General features: G+C 38.8%; 1 protein-coding gene across 3 annotated transcripts in view; it reads right to left on the reverse strand.

Moving 5' to 3' along the window:
- Positions 1-26,370, reverse strand: part of PTPRZ1 (protein tyrosine phosphatase receptor type Z1) — a 193,431-nt gene that overhangs the window by 27,437 nt on the left and 139,624 nt on the right. For 2 of the 3 annotated variants that reach the window (XM_026648718.1, XM_026648717.1), the window contains exons 11-14: positions 24,770-24,813; positions 19,065-22,647; positions 10,471-10,615; positions 748-839 (exon numbers count right to left, since the gene is read on the reverse strand). In XM_026648718.1, coding sequence (XP_026504503.1) covers positions 748-839; positions 10,471-10,615; positions 19,065-22,647; positions 24,770-24,813 — 3,864 coding nt within the window. The remainder of the gene's footprint in view (positions 1-747; positions 840-10,470; positions 10,616-19,064; positions 22,648-24,769; positions 24,814-26,370) is intronic. The other variant, XM_026648720.1, reaches the window with a different exon arrangement.

The raw sequence follows: 26,370 nt of genomic DNA on the forward strand, positions 1-26,370 counted from the left end.
GGCTAACCCAAAGTAAATAAACAAAACAAACAAAAATGGAACTTCTGCATGACATTCAGTCTAAAATCACTCTAGAGAATTGTTTGACTTTCCTGAGATATACCTATTAGTTTTGTGATTAACTATTTAAAATATGATGTTCCTCACATTCACAGCTGTCACTGGGCTTAGAGGGAACACTTAAAAAATGTCTAATTTTCAGATTCCAAATAGGAATCAAATGCTTGAGATTTAATAAATAATATGTATTTATTAGTTACCTATATGGGGCAGATTTGTGCCCCTTACTCACTGTAAGTAGTGTCACAAGTAATGACATTGTTTTCAGTGGCATGACTTATGGAGTGACGTACAGAATATGGGTCACAGATTTTTGTAGAAAATTTTATTCAGAACATCTCCCAAGCAGCCTCTATCAGAGGGGGTCTTAAAGAGCCCCAGCTGTAAGTTAAAGGTGCTTTATTCCTGCAGAACATTCAGGTGAGCCTATTGACAGTAGCATTGTCTGACTCCCCTGAGGGTGTCTCCCCCCCTCTCAGGTACAGCTGTCTCCATGAATACAACAGGGTGCAAATCTCAAACTCCTACATTTCTGAGTGGTGAATTGAACTATGTTTCTAGTTATTGGACTGTGCATGAGGAATTGTTATTTGCCATATCATCCTGTTTAATGACAGTTCACTTTAATATTCACCACATTTTTTCAATGACAAACAACAATTCACAAAATATTTCAAAACAAATTACCTAAAACTGGGAAGACTGGTGCCGAGGGAGTGGAAATCACTCTAGGTGATGTGTTATCTTCTAAATAAAAGTGAGCAGTCTGGAAGCATTTCCTAAAGAAAAAAATCATATGTAAATATAGCAAATATAACATGTTTTCTGAGATGTCTTCTTGGAATATTGGCAATATGATTAAAAAAATCAAACATCTGAGAACCTCATGTAAGGAATATTGAAACACACCAGTTAATATATAAATATTCACTGTCAGCACCACTATATTGCACTAATAACATTATGCCTACAATTTACGACACCACATACCTGCACATTAGCCCAGAAGATCAAATAGTTTATGCTACTTTTACCTGTACCAGAGGCAGAAGATAGAGCAGACATCAGCCATAGTGAAAGCCAAGAGAGTGTCAATCTTCACCTGGAACCACTATAGATGCTGTACAGTACTTTCAAGTATAATGAAATTCCATTGCCCTATCACTCATCCAGATCCACATGATTCTACTCCTTCTTTCGTATTCTAGGTACTGTTCTACTCCAAAGCTGGAATCGTGTGTGAAACCACTTTCACTGAGAGACCTTTCCTACCACAGGTACAGAAATCAGTAAAAGGCAATATGCTGCGTAGAAAACAAAACAGAGGCTCACAGTGCTATTATAATTGGGGGGGGGAAAGTTGCTTCTTAATGTAGCCATCACACTGAGCACATCTTAACCAAGGAAGTCATCATGATGCAGAGAGCTGAAAGCAGGGGAGTTTATGATTCCAACAGATGCTAGCCGTGTTGCAGAGGGGTTTAAGGATGAATACTAATGGAACCAACCTTAACTATGGTCCACAATGTTACTTGTGTCTATTTCCATACCCCAGCTGTGAAGATAATATGGGTAGCATCTGCTAAGGGTATAAAACAAGCTATTCAAAAGAGTAAATAACCAACTGCTGCTTTAAGCACTGCAAACCCTCCTTAATTAAAAAACTCACCAGATAATTAAACTTGCTAATAACGTTCTTTGCTGTGGGTCATTTAATCTATTTGAAACATTACTCACAAGTGGTTAACTTTAAAAAGAGATACCTGTTTCAGGGAAAATATTAATCTCATTTTATGTTTATGAATTTCCATTCACTGAAAGCCATTGGCTAAAATGGTTGTAGCGTCTTTTGCCATTTTGTGAGGTTATTGTTATTCTAAATTCTACTTCCATATAATAATTTCTCCAAATTAATAGCATTGCACAGAGAAAATATACCTTACAATTAATCTGTGTGATGTTATAATAAAAGAGAGCTATATCCAGCTTTTGTATGTTAAAACAGGGGCTCTCCACTTTCCAGAACTCAGTCACTCCTACTATCACCCAATTTTATGAGGCCTATTAAGAAACATTTTTTAGGAGAGAAAATTTTGGATTTACATAGGGGTAGATTTTAAGGTGAATCAGTGGGCAAATGAACTGGGGTGAGGACAGTAGATTCTGCTGTGGGTTATGAGACCTCTGCCAGGGAAAAATGCTACTTCTTCTCCATCTTCTAACTCTGTCATCTGCCCCCGCTCTAGGCCATTCATGATACTGCAGTTAGCTATCTACTTTTCCTGCCGCTCTGATCACATAGTCCCCCCCTTTTGCTTCAGTTCCCAAATTCCTCCATTATTTTCCTATCCCATTCCTCAGTAATTTCAATCTCCTTGATCTCACCTTCATGGCTGTCCATACAGTGGTCCCTGCTTACATGTGGCTTTCATTCCACCCCCATCCCCACCCTTGTGAATGTATTTATACTGATTTCATGAAGATGCACCCATTGCTCCCACTGCTCTACACTTTGCCGATCTCTCATAAACTTTATTCTGTGCTCTTTTTTTCCCCATGCTGCTCCCTATTCCTGGAACAGTCTCCCTGCTCCATTCTGAAAACGGCCTAAGTGCAGAGCTGAGGACTCCCCTGGTGAACAAAGCTATGCAAGACCTTATCTATGATGACAAGCTGAAGACCATAGACTATTCAGTATAGAGAAGAAGAGGCTGTGGAGATGTTAGCATTCTCTAGAAAAACATAACTGTAGATCACAGATACTTGGGTGAGAACTGTTTCAACTAAGTATTTGGGAAATACGTACACACTCCTGGAATGATTTTTTTTTTTTATTCCTTCAGACTGTAATTAGTGTCTGGAATTTTTTGTCCCTATAGCTCCTGGCAGATTCCCCTCTAGGATTCTAGGGGGATAAAAGGATAGTTACATGAACAACAAAATCGTAGAGTATTCACATGACAACCAAACTTGGGGCCAAGAAGGAATTTTCCCTCACGGAATATCTGCAAGAGCCTTGGAGGGTTTTTGGCCATCCACAGGAGTCTTGAGCAGGGATTATCCATTATGTACTTACTTTATTTTGATTTAGATAAATAAAAAGCACCCGTACACAGGCTCTAAGCACCCTGCCAATGACTTAAAATACAACATGAAATATAAATCTCAGTCCCCCTTCTACTAAGAAGCAGCTCTTAATCAAATACAAGCACCCCCACAATAGCCGATAACTCATTCCACTATCTTTCTTCAGAGGCTGGGTAAATATATGGGTGCTGCAGCGTGACCTGACAGTCAACTAATCAGGGCTATTTTGAACCAGAATCAAGAGGGCGTCCCAGAGCCTGCTGGAGAACACCCTGGCAGCCACCCCTGCTTTAATATATTGAGGAAGATCTATCACCAGTGCCCTCATTGACTGCAACTCCATCTGTGTATCATGATGAGAGAGGCGGTCTGTCATGATAGGCTGCTCTCAGGCCCAAGTGTTGGTGCTCAGCACCTGCTGCAAATCAGGCTCATTTAAGATGTCTCAAGTAGGGCACCCAAAAAAATAAGGCACCAAAGATCACTACTTACTTTTAAACATCTTGGCCTGATGCTCAGCGCATTGGGCATTTTAACAGGGTGGGCGGATTTAAAATACATGAATAAATAAAAATAATAAAAGGAAAATCTAAAAAGCTTGATGCAATTGTTCCAAAAGATCTTGTTCCATTAAGTGAATACAGTCACATTACAGTGTTTTGTCACATTTCTGCATGAAAAAGTATAAATTGAAAAAGATTTGTGTAATGATTTTCACATCTAAAGAGTGCTTTAAAGCATTCTAGTAACATACTGTGTGTTAATTATCCCTTGTAGCCTCAAGTAAATTATACACTAAAACATCTGGGAGAAAAAATTCAAAGCATACTACTTAATCTAGAACAAGATTCATACTAAGTATTCCATCTGCTCTGCATCAGCAGTGAAAGCCTTCATGACTAAGCTAAGTGTTGATAGCCATGTCACTTCCTAATTACCACTCATCTTTAATGAAAAAAATGAGGACTGTTTTAAACTTGCAGACAAAAGTCCCATCAATCAATGTTAACCTCATTATTTAATTTACACCTTTTTGCCTCAGTATTTTGATCCCATACCTAAAACTGTGTAATTCATAAGTCAGACATTGCACTTCTTAGAACATTCAGTTAAAACCCGAGACAGTATTAAAGATGTTGCAATAATTAAAGAGGCTATAGCAGTAGTGTAAGACAAGCAGCAGCACATTAAACTGCCCTGAAGAAACTAGAGCTGAGTGAATAATTTAAAAAGAACAGTTTAGGGCAAGACTGTGACTTGGACTCTTTATCAGGGGCTTACTGGGGAGTAACAACCCCTCCACCCACCCCTTCACTCCTGTGTAGGCTAGGTAGACCTTGGCTCTCGGCATGCAGAAATAAGTAGGTGCGGCGTGCCTATTATTCCTTCCCTTCCCCTGAGGGCAGGGAGCGGACAGAGCCTTGGCTCTAACCTCCAACAGTTGGTCAGTGCAGCTCAGCTGGCACGGATGGTGGTGTAATTTGCTGCTGGTATAGGATAGGGAAACTTTCATTTTTCAGAACTGGGATTTTTTTTTTCACCCAGTGACCCTAAAATACAAATTCCATTCACCAAAGTAGAAAGCCATCAATAATGAAATTTGGGCCCAGAGCGTCAGACATGAAATCAATAGAACCAGCAGATTCAAGCATTCCCAGTAAAGCTCTATTATGAGGACTGAATCTTCTATCTGTTTTCTTTGGTTTCACGGATTCTATTTTTGGATGAAAAATCCTCCCAAAGGCTGTACAAAACAATGTGACCAAAGGGACAAGGCTGTGAAATGAATACTTTGCCTACTTCACTGTAAACCTAGACTGTCGAAGAGAAAAGACAATTATATTGGCTGGAAACTCATTGCCTGAGTACAAGAGGCCTTGAACAACCAAACTAGAAAGGGGCAAAATTATACATTTTTATTTCATATATAGAATCTGAATAAAAAATATTAGAAAGCATCAGAGTTAAAAGTTGCCATTTCTGCCAGTCAAGATAGCTTTTCACCATGAAAAGAGTGAAACTCTGCCTCATGAAATAGTCAAGAGTTGTGAATTTCTCCAGGTGGAAGTTCAATAATTCTTTACTAAGAACAGAGTTAGACTGCAAAGTTAGTTTTCTGCTGGCCACAACTGCTGTTTGTTTTTACAAACAATTTGAAGGGAGAACAAAATATTTTCTGCATTTTCCCATGAATCTGAAAAACAGGTATTTGTCAGCTTTGCCAGGGATGATTCTTTTTGTCTCATCTTCAAACCAAAGAGCTCCACTGAGTAGCTGTGGCTATACCACCATCATTTTTTGTGAACATTGTTGTCAATAAGCAGACAGAGATAAGTTTCTTGCAAGTTTAAGTATTTGATGAGCAGTTAGCATGAATTTGGCCCACAGAAAATAAAATAAAAAAAGGCTCATATCTGATATCAACTATCAGCTTAAAACCAACTAAAGCTAAACATGAGAATTGCTCTGTTAGGGATTCATTCTATTATTCAGTTCTTCCTATAGAACATTTTGCAAGTACAAAGAAAATAAAATTGTCATATAAAGTTAATGTCCTAATTTTCCATTGACTTTAAAAAGAGCTGTGGGTGCTCAGCACCTTTGAAAATCAGGCCACAAAGTCCAAATTACAGTACATGATATTTAGATTTCATTCCTTTTAAAAACATAGAAAATACGTTACTGGCTTTAGCATAAGATCAACAAAATTTTCTCTTGAAGATTAACAAAAAAGAGCTCCATATTTTATTTTGTAATACATGGGAAAGACACAAAGGGATTAAATTAAACATCTAGAAGATATTACTGCTAACAGGATCTTTGTTATATTTTGAAAGACTGGGTTTCAAAACTGTGCATTCTCTGAGAAAGAATACCAAATGAACACAATGTCATTTGACAAGAACAAGCTCATAACATGTGTAGGATTACTAAAACTACACCATGCAATCCAGGTCTTAAAGTGTATGGCGTTGTTTTCTTTTGTAAACAGGAAAGATTTCGAATACCATTTAGCTTTAAAAATAAAGCCTTTTGAAGATGAATATGAACATTCATGTTGGACAATGTGAAACTAAGAGAAGCCTGTCAGTAAAATGAAGGAGAGTTAACCATAAATCCCTGTGGTAGAATTCATAATCAACTGACTAGAAGTAATCTAGGAAATGAGTTGTGCAATTCTTCTGGACATTAACTGATTCCTTTCCAAGACTCACTATGAAGATGAAATATTTTAAAAACATCATTTTTCATACAGCAGCTCTAATACTGGGCTGGGCCGTTAGTTACCATAGTAGCCTGGGTCTTGGGAGACTTGGGTTCAATTCCCTGCTCCACCACAGAGTTCCTGTGGGACCTCAAGCAAGTCACGTAGTCTCTCTGTGCCTCAGTTCTCTGTCTGTAAAATGGGAATAATAGCACTTTCCTACCTCACAGCATTGTTGTGAGGCTTAATCTATTAAAGACTGTGAGATGCTGAGATACTACAATGATAGAGGACAGATACACATCAAAGATAGATAGATAGATAGATAGTAGTAGTGTGTCATTACTCCTGAATTTATTCATTTTGTATTTGTTTTACACTTGTCATGCAGCTTCTTTGTTGAGTGTTATTTTGACATGACAATCTATTAGAATATAACACTATCACTTTATACCTTTATCAGGACATTTTAGAGATGGCTTAACTACTGGTGTTCACGTGAGTGAAACTAGGTGTAACTCACATGGAAGAGGGTGGCTGTAGGAAAAGAACCAACAGGAGAATGTACAAAGGTGTAAAATGTAGCAGGCCCCCTGTGCTTTACTTTACACTCTATATTCCCTGTTGACTGTTGGTACAACCCCACCCTTCCATATCTTTGGTATGTAACCTACAGCCACTTGCACTCATTTGTGCAGATTAACCCACATGTAAGTTACACTTATTAGTTACATCACTTCTGAATTTATCCTCAATTGTTTAAATTTCCATGGATTCACATTATTTAAAAGACAGTAACACAGATAATATATCAACCATGGTATGCCCTTCTCTCCTTTGTACTCTAACATCTATCTTCGCTCCACTCCAGTCCCTCCCTTTAGACTTCCTTTCCGGGTGCATATCAATGATAATACAAGATGTCTATTTAAAGAAAAAGCTGACTCACCCTCCAAAAGGCAAAATGGGCAGATTCAATCCTGGGCTATGCTGACAGAGAAAGTTTTTTTGGTGGCTGAAAATCCATCTGGCAGAGGGCGGGTTTGGTATGATGCACAGTGCCCATTGCTCCCCCTCTGCTAGAAAGCCCAGAATGGCTGGTACTTGCCAGGGAAGGCCAGGAAATACACTGGCAGGGCAACCATGAGGTCCCATTGGAATCAAGAAGTGTGCTCCGCCAGTCAAACCCTCAAGGGAAAGGTGGTGGTACAAATACTGATTTCCTTCCCCTGGGGATGGATTGCTGCCTCCAGACACAATGGCCCAGGCTGGCCAAACTGGCCCAATATCTCTATTTGCTCACATCTTTACCTTCTGCGTAAAGTTGGTAAAAAAAAAAATGCTCAAGTTTTTTTTTTTAATTTCAACAAAAGTTTTTAAGGGTCCCCTCCACCCCCCACTTTCTGACCAGCTTGGAGAATTGCTTGAATTTTTCAAAAAATTCAAACTTTTTTGGTGATTCCCCTCCCCCCCAAATTGTTTACATTTTTTACACAGCTCTACTCCTGTATCATCTTATATGCTTGCTTGGAACCTAGCAGAATAGGGCCTATGACAAAGTGGGAATTTTCTGTAATATTTTTATGAATTGTGTGTGTGCCTCACCTTCCCCCTATACTTTGCATTGCTACCCAGTGAGGGGGGAAAGGATTAAGTTTATTCTCAGGGCAGGCAAAGACACATAGGTCTGTGGTGATCTCCTTGTCTGGGCACAATGAACAGGGTCAGTAAGGAACTGGTTGAAACTGACCCAGGCCAACAAGGCCTCTAGACGCTCCGATGGCTCATAGATTGAAGCTATCAGCAGCGAAGCTGAGCAGAGATCCCAGCTCAAGAACAAAGGACTGAGAGGTGTAAATTAGGGGAATAAGTGTGGGCTCTATGCCAGTGGTCCCCAAAATTCTGAGGGTCACCCCCTTCCTTGTCCCAGTCCACGCCTCCCCCCCACCTTCCTGGAACTGGGGCTGGGAGAGGGGCTGTGGTTCTGGTGGTGGGGAAGGTGAAGGGGCGGGAAGACATGAACAGTGGTAAGGGTGCCGAGGCTGGGGCCGAAGATGGGGATGGGGATGGAGCCGGGAGCAAGGCAGCCAGAGGCCAAAGCTGGGGGTGGGAGCGGTGCTGCAGGTGGGCTGCGGTGAGGGGTGGCAGCCGGGCCTGTGGACAAGTGCTGCTCCTCTCCCAGCCTTGCCCCCCAGGCTGGGAATGGAGCCGTGGTCAGCAGCAGTGGCTGGCTGTTGTGGCACCAGCAGCAGAGCTGCACCGAGGCTGGGGACAGTGCCAGAAGCCGGGGACGCAGTGGGGGGCAGGGCCGGAGCAGAGCTGGGGGCAGGGAGGGACTGGGTACCACTCCGTCCCTGCCCTCCGGGGGCTGGCCTGGGCCCCGCCGTGTCGTCCCCCCCGAAGGTTCCTCTGCGCCCCAAACTTTGGGGACTTCTGCTCTATGCTAACCTAAGGACTGTCAGTGCTACAGCCTGCTCTTTTGAAAACATTGCTTGAGTGTCTCTGGGTGAGGTGCATTAGTCCCTGAAGAGTGTACAAATCTTGAACCAGGGGTCTATCTCAGTTGGATTTGCTGAGCAGAGCTCATGGTGTGAAGCAGGAGTGCTGACGCCCCAGAAGATTAGTGGTGGAAGGCGTTGAGGCCGCATGGCCTACCCTGAAGGAAGAGTGAGACTCCTTAGGTGTCTGGCACATTGAAAAGGTTCCTCCAAGAGACTGTTCAAAAGCTGGGGGCATGGCATTAATCCTGAGAGTCCATGACAGGACCCCATTCCTGACTGGGATGTTTTGGCACGATCACAATATATATAATAATCTGGGACCAGATAGCTCAGAACCATAGTATAACAGGAAGCTTTGGGGGAGGAAATCTTTGCAAGGGAATTTCTCCCTAATTGTCCCAGGGAATAGGCCATGGAGCCCACCTCTGGAACTAGAGGACCACTGGCGTTCTGCATGGATCTTATCCTCCTGGAGACCTCAGTCTCCTCACTCACTTTGGCTCACAGAAAACCTTGTGTACAATGGAGCCATGCTACATGGTGGTGGAGCTAAGCATAAGCAGACTAAGCAATTGCTTAGTGCCCTAAGCAGCTCAAGGGGGCCCTGATTTAGTATTTCCCCCAAAATACCATTCATGTAATTTAACACGGACTTTTTAACAAGTGCATTAGTATGTGTTATGTTGGCTATTTTTTTTTGGTTTGTGAAAATAATGCAATTAGTATTTTTAGGAGGTGGGTGAGGGGTAAGAGGGACTCCAAAATATTCCTGATCAGAAACTCTAATGGGCTAGCACTGCCTCTGGCTACTAGGGAATCCCCTAGTTATGACTGTTGTCATAGCCCTAGGCATAACCTCCATGTTTTCTGTGGAATCCTCACTGGGCCAGAGGAGCACAAAGTGCAGACCCAGCATCCGCTAACCCCCCCCCCCACTTCATATGGGACGGTGGAACTCTGTGTGCTAGAGAAAGAGAAAAGGTTCCATCCCTGGTCATCTGCTGTACTGTTGGCCTAATGTAGGATCTGTGCTTGCATGGAAGACCCTTAGGTTAGGACCTGTAACTTCCTCTGCTTTGTACATCTCCTTCCATGCTGATGGTGCTCCGTAAGTAATTTTAAAACATGGAAAAAAATAGCCATGTACAAAATTTAAATTTGGATGGATATAGAAATATATTACTATACACTTAGCTTCACTGCATTTTAATAGGAGTTAATATCCTAATCCTGCAGTCCTTTACAAAGTTCCCACTGACATCAAGAACTCCAGGATCAGGTACTAAATTTGTAAATCACCCTACAGATACATTTCTGGTACATGTGGAAAAGGAAGCTGTGATGTTTAATTTTGTTTTTCCTATATCATTTAATTCCTAAAGGTAAACAAACAATCACATCAATTATTTGAGTTTTTTAAAATCTCTTGATATGCAAGTGAACATTTTAATAGCTTACCAAAAATAGGTACTATTGCAATACAAATAAATAATAATAGTATCTGTTAGAGAGTCAGGATCCAGTTTGATCTCTTGCAAATCTTCAGTAATACCAATTACATTTTTCTAATCAGGACAAAATCTAAGCTTTGTAGAACTGCAAAAATAAGTAACTTACCTCCAGTATATGAGAATACCCACAAGAATCACTAGACAGATAAAAGTCAGAGCTGATACGACCACAAGTGGTATAACTGTCTTCTTCTCTGATTCCAGACTCTCAGCTAGACCAATACGAGATTCATGGCTACTATTACTTGCCTCTGTAGTCAGAGAAAATTGAAACAATCCATATTTAAATGTCAACAAAAAGCACAACATAACTGAACGTGTTTATAAGAGCCCTAGGTAATGTCACTTACCGTTCTAATTTTTACTGTGTAGCAGAAAATATACATATTTGCAAACCAGTTTAAAGAAAATAAGCAGACAGAAAGTATAGCAAAGTATTAAAGTTTATGCAACAGAGCATCCCAGCAGTGTAGAACTTCTTTGTAAAAATGCAGATTGTTGTTAAAATATAATTTCAAGAAGAAAATGTTTCATTTTAAATTTCAATTAGCAGACACTCAATGCTTCGAGGGATCTGAATATATAATATTGAGGTGTTTAAAGATAGCTTTAATATTATATTTTTACTCATGTAATGCAAAACATTGTTATTTTGATCAATAAATATAAATGGACAATATTCTTAACATAGCAAATAGCTACAGGACTGCTAAGTTGCGACTGAAATTGCAATATTTTAATATTTTGTCAGTTCTGTAAATTTGGCCTAGCGATTCATGGGAGAAATCCTGCTTCCACTGACGTCAATTCAGTTGAGCCAAATTTCACTTACTTGGCTTTTTACAGAGAATCAAATTATTGTATATAATAGATACACTTTATAGATCTCACATGTTTCTATTAGCCTCGTATTACCGGATGCTTGAAATGCTCAGGCCCAGGAGTGCATTAGGATTTCAAAATATATTTTTACTATTTTATTAAAATAAAAGAACATAGTAAAGGGACTGGCCCTGCGACCCTTTCTCAGGTCAACCCTTAAACTTGAAGTCAATGGGACTTCTCACAGTAGTTAGGGTTGTCGGTTTTGTCCCAAATGACAGTTTTTCTAGTGAGTATATAATTCACCCATATCAATGTCTATGATCTTTACATTATCACTGCAAATGAAAAGGTATTTCACAGTTGTTGGAATTAAAGCCCCAATATTTCAAAGAGCAGTGCATGGGCAGACCCCTGTGCCCATGCAGAACCCTGAGTCAATGGGGGCAGGAATCTGTCTGTGTGGAGTCAGTTGCAGGTTTTGGGCCTAAGGGAGCAATTCTACAGTTCTACTTGAACAAAACTGCCCTTAAATGGAGGGTTAATGGGATTTTTGTCCTAGTAAGGACATCAGGAGCAAGCCCTACTTTCTGAAATGCACAATACTAGAGCTGCTTGGAAAATTGTCAAACAATTTTCCACTGAAAAATGGTGTTTCATCAAATCTGCAACTTTTTGAAAAATCTTGATGATTTTGACACAAATTTGTTTAAACTTGGGGGGAAATATTTCAACATCGTTGGAACAGAACGTTCTGATTTTTCACTTCAAAACATCTTTTTGTTTAATTTTTTTATTTTATTTTAAAAATATATTGAAAAAATTAAAAAGATCAAAATTGAAACATTTCAAAATTTCAATAGATTCCAAGGCCACAAAGAGCCATTGTGATCACCTAATCTGACTCTCTGTATAACACAGGCCATAGAACTTCCCCAAAATAATTCTTAGAGCATAGTTTTTAGAAAAACATCCAATCTCAATTTAAAAATTGCCAGTCATGGAGAATCCATCACAACCCTTGGTAAATTGTTACAATGCTTAATTCTCTCACCATTAAAAATGTACACCCTATTTTCCGTCTAAATTTGTCAAGCTTCATCTTCCAGCCATTGGATTGTATTATAGAATCATACAATCGTTGGACTAGAAGGGACCTCAAGAGGTCATCTAGTTCAGTTCCCTTCACTCATGGCAGGACTAAGTATTATCTAGACCATCCCTGACAGGTGTTTGTTTAACCTGCTCTTTAAAATCTCCAGTGATGGAGATTCCACAACCTCCCTAGGCTATTTAATTCAGTGCTTAACCACCCTGACAGTTAGCAAGTTTTTCCTAATGTTCAACCTAAACTGCCCTTGCTGCAATTTCTGCCCATTGCTTCTTGTCCTATCCTCAGAGGTTAATGAGAACAATTTACCTCCCTCCTCCTTGTAACAACCTTTATGTACTTGGAAACTGTTATCATGTCCCCTCCCAGTCTTCTCTTCTCCAGACTAAACAAACCCAATTTTGTCAATCTTCCCTCATAGGTCATGTTTTCTAGAACTTTAATTATTTTTGTTGCTTTTCTCTGGACTCTCTCCAATTTGCCCACATCTTTCCTGAAATGTGGCACCCAGAACTGGACATAATACCCCAGTTGAGGCCTAATCAGTGGAGGGTAGAGTGGAAGAATTTCTTCTCATGTCTTGCTTACAACAGTCCTGCTAATACATCCCAGAATGATGTTTGATTTTTTTGCAACAGTATTACACTGTTGACTTATATTTAGCTTGTGATCCACTATGACCCCCAGGTGCCTGTCCCCAGTACTCCTTCCTAGACAGTCATTTCCCATTTTGTATGTGTGCAACTGATTGTCCCTTCCTAAGAGGAGTACTTTGCATTTGTCCTTATTGAATTTCATCCTATTTACTTCAGACCATTTCTCCAGTTTGTCCAGATCATTTTGAATTTTAATATTATCCTCCAAAGCACTTGCAACCACTCCCATCTTGGTATCATCCACAAACTTTATAAGTGTACTCTCTATTCCATTATCTAAATCACTGATGAAGATATTGAACAAAACTGGAGCCAGAACCGATTCCTGCAGAACCCCACTTGATATGCTCTTCCAGCTTGACTGTGAACCACTGATAACAATTTTCTGGGAATGGTTTCCAACCAGTTATGCACCCATCTTATAGTAGCTCAATCTAGATTAAATTTCCCTAGTTTGTTTATGAGAAGCTCATGCAAGACATTATCAAATGCCTTACTAAAGTCAAGATATACCACCAGCTACTGCTTCCCCCCTATTCACAAGGCTTGTTACCCAGTGAAAGAAAGCTTTTAGGTTGGTTTGACATGATTTGTTCTTGATAAATTCATGCTGACTGTTACTTATCACCTTATAATCTTCTAGGTGTTTGCAAATTGATTGCTTAATTATTTGCTCCATTATCTTTCCAGATACTGAAGTTAAGCTGACTGGTCTATAATTCCCTGGGTTGTCCTTATTTCCCTTTTTATAGATAGGCACTATATTTGCCCTTTTCGAGTCTTCTGGAATCTCTCCAGTCTTCCATGACTTTTCGAAGACAATTGCTAATGGCTCAGATATCTTCTCAGTCAGCTCCAGGAGTATTCTAGAATGTATTTCATAAGGTGACTTGAAGACATCTAATTTATTTGAGTAATTTTTACCTCATTCTTTCCCCATTTTAGCCTCTGATCCTACCTCATTTTCACTGGCATTCACTATGTTAGACGTCCAAGCGTTACTAACCTTTTTGGTGAAAACTGAAACAAAAAAGTCATTTAGCACTTCTGCCTTTCCACATTTTCAGTTATTGTTTTCCCCGCTTCATTAAGTAATGGGCCTATCTTGTCCTTGGTCTTCCTTTTGCTTCTAATGTATTTGTAGAATGTTTTCTTGTTACCCTTTATGTCTCTAGCTAGTTTCACCTCTTTTTGTGCCTTGGCCTTTCTAATTTTTATACCTTTCGCTCCTAAATTGAAGAGCCCATTTTTCAACATTTGTTCCCCATGTACATACTTAGAGACAGTAATCAAGTTTGTTAAGCTAAATAGATTGAGCTCCTTGAATCTATCACTATAAGTCATATTTTCTAATCCTTACTCCTCAAGTAGTCCAACTAAAATCAAGACTGGTAGAATCAATCCCTTAAAACTACAAAAACAGCACCCATTTAGAAAATATAAAGTACAAACAATACATGAATTTCACAAACATCTACTAAATGAACCACTTCAGTTGAGACAAAATGGAGTTCTTTTGAAATTTCATTTAGCAAAAAAGTTTCAAAATTTTGTTTTTTTGTCTTAATTTGGGATAATTTTTTTTTGAAATCGCATTTTTTTTCTGCAGAATGTAATTTCCATTTTTGTCCCCAACCCTACAGAATAACAAATGGAATCTGCAAAGGCCAAACATTGAATGAATTGTCCTCTGAAAGCTATCAGCATTAGCAAATTGATTAAAATATGTCAATGGTAAGGCAATTAGCAGGTTACTATCAGTTTCTTGAGCTCAGAGGCCTCATTTTTATAAAGACCTCAACTTAGTTCTCAATTTTGCATGGCACAATTTTGTTCCTAATTTATAGCATTTAAACATCTTAATAACTCACTTCCTGTAAATCAGCTAGTTAAATATGCAAATACTATCAGTTGTGATCACAATTGCAGGTGCAGAATTGCACTCACAGTATTGGAAGCTGTTTCTAAAAATCAGGGCCCAAATTTCTGGTGAACAAGTTATGGGATGCACTCAAGTTTTTAACTGGAACTATGTATATGCATGAGCAATCAGGATGTGGCCATTGAGCAAAGTGCACTTATTCGATTCTGGAGGTACTCCTAAAGTAGAACATGGTCTAATATTTTTAATAACAAGGCAGCTTAAAAATGCACCATACTTTAGTGCTTTAAATTAGGGGAGTGAAAAGAATGGATCCCTTCAGCCCTATAAGGTAGTTCTTTGCCATCATCTCAGTCATTCCAAATGCTAAATCCTACTAAGTCCACTAGAAGGGTAGTATCATATACATCTCCCCCCATATTAATAATATTAATATTAATATGGGTTCCTCATATATATATAATTTATATGTTAGCTGTGCACCATGCCCATGATGCACAGCTAAAATACAAATTTACATTTCACATTTGAATCCACTAGCACAGACCCAGACGTGTCCATGCGGTATTTTATAATAGAGAGATGCTCCCTCAGTGCACCGTTAAAAGAAAGAATTTATACTATATGGTGCTCATTTGAGTAGCTCAGGTTTCTTGTAATTAGCCTTCAGTCTGTGGCAGATTTTGGCCCATTCCTATCCCCTACCACCCAATCCAAAGAAAGTGGGCAAAATAATTGTAGGGACAGTGTAATTTGAGGTGAGCTAAGATAAATGTCTGTATAAATAAGTAGCTAGCTCTTTACACAGTAGTTTGAATAGATTGTTATGAAATAAAATCGTATGAAAATAAACGATATTATTATTTGATCACTGATTTCACTAGGAGCCAAATTCTGGGTCATGGTAAAATTCCATATTATAATGGTCTCTGTGCTGAGCCGGCTGATTCTGAGGCAAAGTTTAGCTTGGTGCGCAAGGGGCAGAAGGGATGGTCAGCTGCTGATGTATAGGGTACCATTGTTCATAAGGTCCTGTCCTCCTCCCCAGATTGTGTTTGCAAAGTTTTTGCGAAGCTACTAAGGGGTGCACAGCAGAAATCCTGACCAAAAATAAGCATTACTTATGGATATATGGGATTGCAGGGACATGTCTGCACGTCATCCTTCCCCTGATTTCCACAGGAGAATGTTCCTACCATCATTGGGACCCTCTCATCTTCCTGGGTTACATCTTCAGCTCCTTTTTGGGAGGACATTTTGCTCCAGGCAGCCCACTGAATCTCCATTCCATGGGTAATTGGCAACCAGGGTGGAAGCTGCTCCTCTCTCCGCAACTGGGATATCAGAGCCTCCCCTGACACAGGGCTACAGGTGGAACAAGTTTGGTGGGCATGTAGGTGGTAGGAAAAAAACTCTCATTTGGATTCTGTCTCAGAATATGTACGAATACAGCCCTACAGTCATGAAGAGTGGCCAAACCTTATAGTTCCATTTGCCTCTTTTCCAGCCAGGCCAGGATTTGAGCTCTGTAACTGTGTTTAAATTAATCAACTATTTATTATAATTAAGACATTTAGTTTTATATTCAGTGTAACTGGTGCTATTCTAAAATACTGGCACATATTAGTGTCTCAAAGCTCAATTCTTCCTGTGCTTATGAATTTTCATTTTTAGCAGCAATAGCAACCTCATTTGCTAATAGAGGTAATTAAGGGCCAGAATCTAAAATATCACACATAAGCCCCACATAACAATGCATTTTGTAAAATCTTCTACTTGGGCCTGGGTGGCATATAAATTCAAACTAACTGCATACAGGGAGATTTAAAAAACAACAACATTTCAAACAAAAACATCAGTCATTCTCTTCTACAAGAGCAACGCTCATTCGCATTAATAATTACAATATATGTATGGTGTGAGACAGATGCATAATTCTCTGCAGTCATTAACAGGAGAATCAGAAAGCCCTCTTAATGTTTACCATCACTATTTTCCTGATTTGAATCCCAATGCAGTAAGTGGTATAACTCCTATTGATTTCAATGGTATAGGAACAAGCCCTGTGGGCCTGAACTAATGATCACAAAACTCAATGGGAAAACTCCCATTGGATTCACTGGGCTTTGGATCAGGTCCTGTGTAATTTTCTTTTCACCTAAAGCTAGTTCCTCCTTATTTTTGCACACGCCTTCATATTTGTGAGGCAGTTAGCCATAAATCCTGCATCATCCTTTTCTCTTTGATGTTACAATTCAGTTAAAAATTCATGGTAAGCCTGTTATAACAAGAATGACATCTTGAAATTCCCCTCAAATAAATGGTTCTATTGGAAAGCTTGACAAGATGATTGCTAACGGATAAAGCAATTTTTCAGTGATGCAGATCTTATAAATACATTTTATACTACCACTAATTAATAATAATATGATTTACTATTAAACAAAATATGAGTTAACAATATTTTTAAACTCACACAAACTCCCAACAAAACATTTGACTTATGTAACTACTGAGGAATGTGCTGTAATACTTAAGATTTAAATTTAATACAAATGTTCATATATCACAAGGTACATTTGTTGTTATTGTTTTTAAATTGAAATTAAGATGTAACTAGGTAGCTATTTCTGATTATCAGGAGACCTCATATGAGAAATGCTCCATTTAATTGCTGTTTTATTAAAAGACAATATAGGGAATAATTTGTTGGAAGAAACTAATGCATAGGCAAGTTTTTTAATGAGAGTGGTGACTGGAAACTAAATTGTAAATATGCATTATTAGTTAAGCCACATGTTATACCATCCTTTTGGAGAACTGTCAAGAATCAAAGCTCTTCATGGTTAATTGAAAGTGAGGCATTTTAAGTTTAATTACAGAAAACTATAAATAATTTAGGATAACCTTCATGTCATTAGCTGGTATAAAATGTGCTTGGAAATTATTCTCCTTTTCTTTTTTGCTGACCTTTAAAGGAAACAAATTTATTTCATGTGTGTTTTACATAATTTCCTTTAGGAAACATCAAAACAATTAACCCATTTACTGACTCAATTGCTTGCTCAGGTAAAACTCCTGTTGACCGAATGGGCTCATACTTATCCACTCTACAACATCCTGAGCTATGCAGACTGCTTTGGACTGCTTTTATGCACAAAGTTACTAACAAATTTATCTGATTGTATATTTGCAAGATCGGACCTAAGATTTTTGCATACTTTACAGATACCATTAGTTGGATGACACTGCCCTCTAGAGAGATTATAAATATGTGATGGAAGTTCAATTTTTAACATATTTCCTACATTATCAAATTAACCTTGAGTATTTCAAATAAGTACACATATTGATGGTTCAACAAATATGACAAATAGGCAATACAAGTTAATTGCTTGATCACTTCAAGTTTTTCACAACAGAACTTTTTAAAGCCTTTGCTTTAAATTTTATCAAGATCTTATAAATGTATGGTCCAATTCTGCCACCCATACTCATGCTGAGAATGTTACTCCACAAATAGCTAATTGGCGTCAATAGAACTGAACAAAGAGAAAGGCAAGCACAGCAGAATCTATCCCATAGTGATTTTAGAAATGAGCAAGTCTAGGAGGAAATTTCTGTAAGTTACTGAAATTTAAAAATATGAGAAGCAATAAAAATGAAAACAATTGTTTACAAGCTAAAACCAGTCAGAACTAGGTTGAAACATCTTTTACCTTGCTCAGTTCATCTTGAAGATTACAAAATAAAAAAGTATTGCCATAATAAAAACATAATTTTAGGACTCTTTCATACAGAACTTTAGAATCTTGCAGTGAACTTTCCTCTGAAAAAGTGATATTTACTCCTGTGCAAATGGCCTAAGTCCCAATTAACCTTTAAAGAGCAAAAAGTCACACTTTTGGGCCCTCTGTGCATAAATCCCATTGACTGTACAAACATACCCAAAGGCAGCATTTGGACCTTAATACTACAGCGTATTTCAGTTGTAGTTGTGAGTAATCAGAAGTTGCATTTACAGCAGAAGTGTTTCAATGCTTATATTCCCTGTTCCACAACATTTCCTTAATCAAACTGACTGCCCCATTAAGTTCTTCCGTCACTGAAATATCTGTAGCAATTCTCACTAGTCTCATATATATTGGTGTTAAGATATTTTTTCATTTTCAGTGGCAGAAGAATGTCACAGCTACATATGTTATGCATTAGATCGATCCACAACTAACCTGCCTCAGAAATGTTGAATACTGGTGAGTGACCACTAGTTACAGATGGTGCTGATGACTGTGATGATCCAGGAGTTAAATCTGAGTTACCTGCTTCAATTGCCCCCTCAGCGTCTCTCTCATTAAGGTCAGGAAAACTGAAATCTGTTGAAGTCTCATTATCATTAAGGCTATCTGAGGTACCTTGACCAGAGCCACTTTCTTCATCACTTGTAAAAACAGCCCAAGATTTAGACTCTGGTGTGTTTTGCAATGGGATACTAAGAGTCTGAATACGATTTTCCCATATTGTTGCATTGTTGTGCTTCTTAGGTATCAGTGCTGCCAATGTTGGTATTGATGGATAATTACGTCTGTCCATACCATGACTTATCTGACTGTCTGATGCAGCAGTTGTAATTTTCTTTTCTTCTTCTTCTTCAGATTTCTCAGAATGTGAATTGATAATTAGGTTACTCTGATCCTTTAAATTGTTTACCTGTGTATTCTGTTCATCTACTACCTTTTCCTGAGTTTCTCTATGGGAAGTGCATGTGATACAATTACTTACAGGTAAACCATCATCATACTCATCATAATCATCATCAATTACAGGAGGCCACAAATTAGTATCAGAATTGGCACTGGGGAACAACCCAGAGGATGTTTGAGAGGGAACCAGCAACCTGGTTAGGGGTCTAAGGCCCTCACTGCTGGGAGAAACAGCCATAACAGAAATATACATGTTTGGTAAAGGAAGGGCATGATGAGCAGATACATGAGAATCAGAAACAACTGCAGGCATATGAACAGAAACATCAGCACTGGTAGAACTTGAGAAAAAATTGGGAACCTCATTTCTTTGAGAAACACTTGAAGAAATATGGCTGTTTAGAAGAGTGGGAATATTTGGCAATATGTCAATTGTTAAGGCAGGAGTAGCCACTCTGTTCACTGCCTTGGGGGGAAAGGCATTTGTATTTTCTAAACTGGTTGACTGGAATGAAACATCACTACTGTACAATGAAGGAGCAACCTGGTGATTATCTTCATTGTTAACCAAACTGGATAAAACATATTCCTCACTTCCATAAGAGCCAGTTAAACCTTGAAATGATGTTGTGGGCTTACTAGAGGTGTGGGGAAACATGTCAACAACTGAAGGTGCAGATGTAGAATGCAACATTGTTTTATTTGTAGCAGAATCTGGTGCCATCTGATAGAATATTTGGTCAAATGTAGAACTATCTTTATAAACCCTGGAGCGTTCAACCAATATTGGATCACTAGGCACAGTTGCAGCTGTTTTAAGCAGAGTGCCATCATCAGAAGCTTGAAAGGAGGTTTGTAGTAATGCTTCATTATTTAATGTAGCTGAGGTTTCATAAAAGTACTGTTGTGTTGAAGGAGACAATATTTTGCTAGAAGCAGGGACAGAGATAGCTTGATCTGAGATTGCACTAAGCATAGGTTTAAGCAAAGTGTCATCAAAGGCTGGAGATGTAACATGCAAAGGCTGAACAGAAAAGTAATTTTCTGAAAGTTTACTAATATCATAATCAAAAATCTTAGTAGAGGGAAAAGCAAGAGAGACTGGAAGGATTCCCTTTGTGCTAGAAACAGGAAGTGGGGTTTCTTGCAAAGACGTAGTCTGCTTAATTACATCATTGTTAGAAACATATGTAGGAAGTTCAGGCATCACTGTACTTTCAGCATGGGAAGGCACTTTACTGAAAGAAGAAATTTGCAGTTCTTTCTCATCTCCATATATTACATCACTTTTGTGAAGTGTCTTATTAACATCACTAAACTCATATGTTGCATATGTAAATTCACCTATAGAATCAGATGAAGAAACTTTAAGTATGGCCAGAGCATCTGTATCAGGCAAAAGGGACTCACTACCAGAGTACAGTTCAGACCAATCCATATCACTAGATAGAGCGCGTGTAGGCAGCAGCAAAGTATCAGCTTGTGGTATTACAGAAGAAGGCTTATGCACCAGTACATTGTTATAGCTGCTAAATAAGGGACCCTGATGAAATACGCCAACAGTATCATGCACATATTCTGCAGAGTCATAAGAAACAGTAAAAGTTTGGAGGGAGCCCACATTACTAGACAAAGCATAAGTAAGTTCAGACATTGTAGACAGTGCATGCATATTTAAATCACTGCTGGATGGTTCAACTTGAGTAAACATGTGAGTTCTATTATGATCAAATATCAATGTCTCTGAAGCAGCATGAGTAGTCTGATGTGACATCACATCAGAATATTGAGCAAGGCTTGACTGTATTAAAGTATCACCCTCAGCCAATGTCAAAGAAGCATGCAGGGACACCTTATCACTTGTAACAGCTGGAGTAACTTGTGGAAACATTTGAGAAACTGTATACAGATGGTGAAACATTTTACTACTGAAGGAAGCAGAGGAAAATGTAAGAGAAGGTACATCACCATAGGAAGACAGGGTGGGTTCAAATGACACATCAACACTGGGAAATACAGGTGTAGCATGCAAGGTCACATCACTACCTGATGTAGCAGGGGTAGTGTTGAGCATCTGAGTGTCAAACAATAAAGGGGTGACTAGAGGAAACACTTCACTACTGTAGGAAGGTTGAAGAGGTATCTCACCATTATATACTGGTTGAGTTGTCTGAGAGAGTACCTCACTGGCAACAGAAGCAGAGCCATATTCTCCAGAGCTTGAAGAGATAGAATGAGGTGATAATTCAGTAGGGGAGAAAGCAAAATTAGAATAATGTAGCAATTCTATATCCGCATCTGAAGTATCTTGTGATATCACTGGACCACTGGAATAGGGCACTGTAGCTGGCTTTGAGCCCTCAAAATAAGCATCAGTATAACTATTCTGAAATAATAGCTCACTATCCGATGGAACTTCAGATCTAGGTGCCAAATCTGTTGCATTTTGAAACCACAACTTTTCATCAACAGAAGGAGTACTCTCTGCAGATTCTTCAGCACCTGAGGGTGCTACATCTTCTGAAACGTTTTTTACATAGCCTTGTGAATCAATATCATGTTTGCTTATTTCTGGGCTTCCAGAATGAAGGATGTCTTCCTGGGATGCTTCCTCAGTGACAAATTGCATAGCAGAGGTGGTAGGAATGGAACCCCAAGAGTTGTCTACATCTTGATAAGGCTTAAAAGTTGACAATGAAATATCTTCCTCACTACCACCAGTAGCAGATATGCTTGTTGGTTCAGTGCCAGAAGAAATGTAAATGTATTCTTCGTCAATACCTTTGGAGGAGTCAGTGACTTGCAGGGGGATTCCAATAATAGTTTGAGATTCCAAAGAAGCATCTTCTTCTTCATCTGATGTTTCAATAGCAGGTTGGGAAGTAGGGTAAAAAATTGCTTTGAAAACATCATCCTTTCCATGTGATCCTTCCTCTCTTGTTAAGTATCTGTTTGTTTTAGCTTCATTGAATTTTGTCCCCATTTTCTCTTGACTATAGCTAGATGTAGTCACCTGGAATTCTTTTTTCCTTATTTGATTTAGAGTACTATCAGTGCTAGGAATCACTGCAATTTCTTCATCCACTTCTGCCTCCTTCTCTTCAACTTCCTCCTTTGGAAAGAAAACAACATAGTCAAAGTTTACTAAGAGCGTTTATGGATAAAACAGGAAAACTCAAGGTACATACTGCAATACATTTGCCTGTGTCCATAAATTATAACAGACAAAATGGCAGGTAACCAATCAAATGGCTATTGAACTTAAAAATAAAATGGCTTTAGTTACAAAAACATTCATCTCATTTTTTTCTTGAAACCATACATTTGTAATACCGACAAAAGAACCACAGATCCCTCTACCTTCTTAAACATTGTGCTCCTGCTACCTGTGACTCACTGTTAGAGAGAGATAAAAACCTCTCACTGTGTTTTGTGCACTTTTACTCTATCGTTGTACAGTAATAATAATAAAAAACAACATAGAATGTTTTTTATTTGATAGTGTCTGAAAGATATGCATTAATATTCTTTGATATCAGTTCAAGTGTCATTGCAACATAACAGAAGATCATCTTCTCCCTCTTTCTTGCCATTTCCCTATTCGGAGTCGGTAACTTTTATAGCTGTCTGTCAAAACTCATGATTGTATGCCTGGCTGTTGTGCAAATTGGTCTTTCTAAGGTCTGTTGATATCTAGTCTTTGGCCTCCCTCTTAGTCATCTTCCATCCATGATAATTGCAAGGGCCATCCAATAGAAAAGAAGATATTTTAAAATGTTTACGTTCTGCTTTCAAATCATTAAATCTTCATAGTTACTCCAAGGATGTTAGGATTTAGGATTTTAAAGGTCAACATGACCCTGAGACACTTAAAAGCAATTTCATAGGCAATATCTCACATACCACATACTGAAATTCCTGTTGCAGACATCTTAGTAACTGTTTAGTGAAGACAATTCAAAGTACTTCTGCAGAAATGTATGTTAGGGCTTTGCATTAGGTTCTGAAAATCTATTTCTCAAGGTCAACTCCCCTAGTCTTTATTCAGTCCTAAATCAGGCAAAATCACAATTAAAATTAACTAACATCCTGATATCATGTTGATGGGTGCAATATAAATACTTAGATAAAGAGTTTAAATAAATATAGATAAATGGATTGAAAAATGGGTAATTGGATAGATAGATTTGATAGTTTGGATGAATTGGTACAGAGATGGAAAGATAGATATGGGCCATTTCTCCATCTATTTAACGGAGGAGGATTTGCCCCTCGGTGAGAATAATGTGCACATATTATGAAACAGTAAAACAGATGTTCTGAATGTTCACTTGATGGTAACACATTTTATAGAGGTATTGGCCACATTACAAAAATTATTTTACAGTCTATTAAAAATTGTACTGGGACTCTTTCATATTCCTCTGCTTGTATGCCAGCTACCTTAGTTGCCAAAAATACAACTGTGCCAGATCAGAGGGAGTTATGAAAACATCTAAAATTGTATAAAACACGGTTACATTATTATAAAATATGGTAATATATCAAAATGTCATTACTTATGTTCAAGGGGTGGAATTATCACCCTGTTGAAATGAATGGAAGTTTTGCCATTGACTTCAATGGAGCGAAGATTTCACCCAGTATTTCGAGGCCAGATTTACAAAGGTATTTAGGCACCCAAAACTGCAGATAGGCATCTAGTGAAAAGAACAAAAGTGCTTAAGCAGGACAGGCACTTAACTCCCATGGCCCATCCAGGACTAGATGAGTGCTGGGATCCTTCTGGAAACTGAGAAACTCTCTCATTCTCAACAGTATAAAACTGCCATTTCTAGCATTACAGAGAAGCAAGGCATTGGACTTCAAAGTCATTACATTTTTATGTACAGAAAACCTATCACTAGCCCAAAGCTGAATCTTGCCTGAAGCAGGTGTAACTGGGGAAGGGGAGGCAATTCCACATTTTGGGGAGGAAGAAAAAACATTTCTTTGGCAGGTGGATTTTTTTAATTGTACTTTTTTGAAGCTGCTCAAGCATCTGGAACGTAGAGTAATTCCCAGGGGATATGCATTAGTGGGCAAGGTGTAGGTGATATGGTTAAAAGTACATGCTAAATTCAGCTCTGCAAATTATCACAGTTGATCACCTCCATTTATGTGGAGTGTGTTATATATTATTTGAAACACTTGTGTGAAAATGAATGTATGAAAATTACTGCACTTTACAATACCTCGTATTCTTCAGTTTCATTCAGTTCAGGAAAGAGGTCAATTTCTATGAAACAAAGAGGTGAATTATATTATCCACTGTTTTAACCTCACAGATTTATTGATTTTGCAAGACACAATGCTATAATTTTTATGGTTAGTTTAGAAATGATAGACCAAAAGATGTTATTTAAGCTGTATTACAATCACAGATCATTACAATGTTAAAATCATTTTCTAACCAGGGCTGTATTAACCAATAAACCCATTAAGCTGAGGTCTGAGATGATTTTGGAGGTGCTATCTGCAGAAGCTGCTAAGTAGCTGCACGGAGGAGTAGCAGTGAGGGAAACAATGGGACTCAACAACTGTCTGGCATTTAGCTGCAACATTTCTGACGGGCTGAGGGGTGTAGCTGCAGCTGCCTGTCTGCACAGAGGAACAGCATCCAGGCCCATGGTGATGAGACTGAACAGGTGGGCTTAGAACTGGGGGCGGGGGGGGAGGGAGGCAGACAGGAAAATGGCCCTGCAGTACTAGCTGAAGAATGCTCCAGGCCCTTGGAGCATGTCTACACAGAAGCTGGGAATAGGCCTACCCAGCCCAGGTAGAAAGACACTTGCTAACTCCGCTCAAGCTAGTGCATTAAAAATAACAGTGAGGATGTTGCAGCAGTGGTGGCAGCTCAGGCTACCCGCCAAAGTCCAAGCTTGCCTGACCACCTGGTCTGAACCCAAGCTGTGCCACTGTCACAATGTCCACACTGCTATTTCAGTGTGCTGGTGTTAGTCTTTCTACCTGGGCAGGGAGGCATGCTCCCAGCTGCAGTGTAGACACACCGTTTGTGCCACTGGAATGAGGCACGCCTTACTTTCTATTTAGACTCATGGACTTTAAGGCCAGGAGGGATTGTTGTGATCATCTAGTCTGACCTCCTGCACATTGCAGGCCACCAAACCTCACCGCCCCATCCTATAATAGACCCAGGCTCTTCGCACTATTAAATTTAATCCCATTGTTATTGTTTCCTTGTTAAGCTTCTCTAGATCTTCTTGTATGATATTCCAGTCCTCCTCCGTATTGTCAATACCTCCCAACTTTGTGTCATCTGCAAATTTTATTAGCACATTCCCACTTTTTGTACCAAGGTTTAAAAAAATCTATCTTCTCAAAGATAGAGATCACGTTGGCCTAGCGCGATTTACTTTTGTAAAGCCATGCTGTATTTTATCCCAGTTACCGTTTACCTTTATGTCCTTAACTACTTTCTCTTAAAATTTTTGTTCCAAGATTCTGCATACAACTGAAGCCAAAGTAACAGGCCAGTAGTTTCCCAGATCACTTTTTTCCTCTTTCTTCAAAATAGGAACTATATTAGCAATTCTCTAGTCATAGGATATTGACCCTCAAATGTACAGATTCATTAAGAATCCTTGCTATTTAGCTTCCAATTTCATGTGTCAGTTCCTTTACTATTCTTGGATGGAGATTATCTGGCCCCCCCAGTTTGGTCCCATTAAGCTGTTTGAGTTTGACTTCCATCTTGGATGTGGTAATTTCTACTTCCATATCATCATTTCCATTAGCCATCCTGCTACCACAAGCTTCTTATTACCCTTATTAA

Source organism: Terrapene carolina, unplaced genomic scaffold (genome assembly GCF_002925995.2).
Source record: "Terrapene carolina triunguis isolate 2854851 unplaced genomic scaffold, T_m_triunguis-2.0 Scaffold68, whole genome shotgun sequence".
Taxonomy (NCBI): Eukaryota; Metazoa; Chordata; order Testudines; family Emydidae; genus Terrapene; species Terrapene triunguis.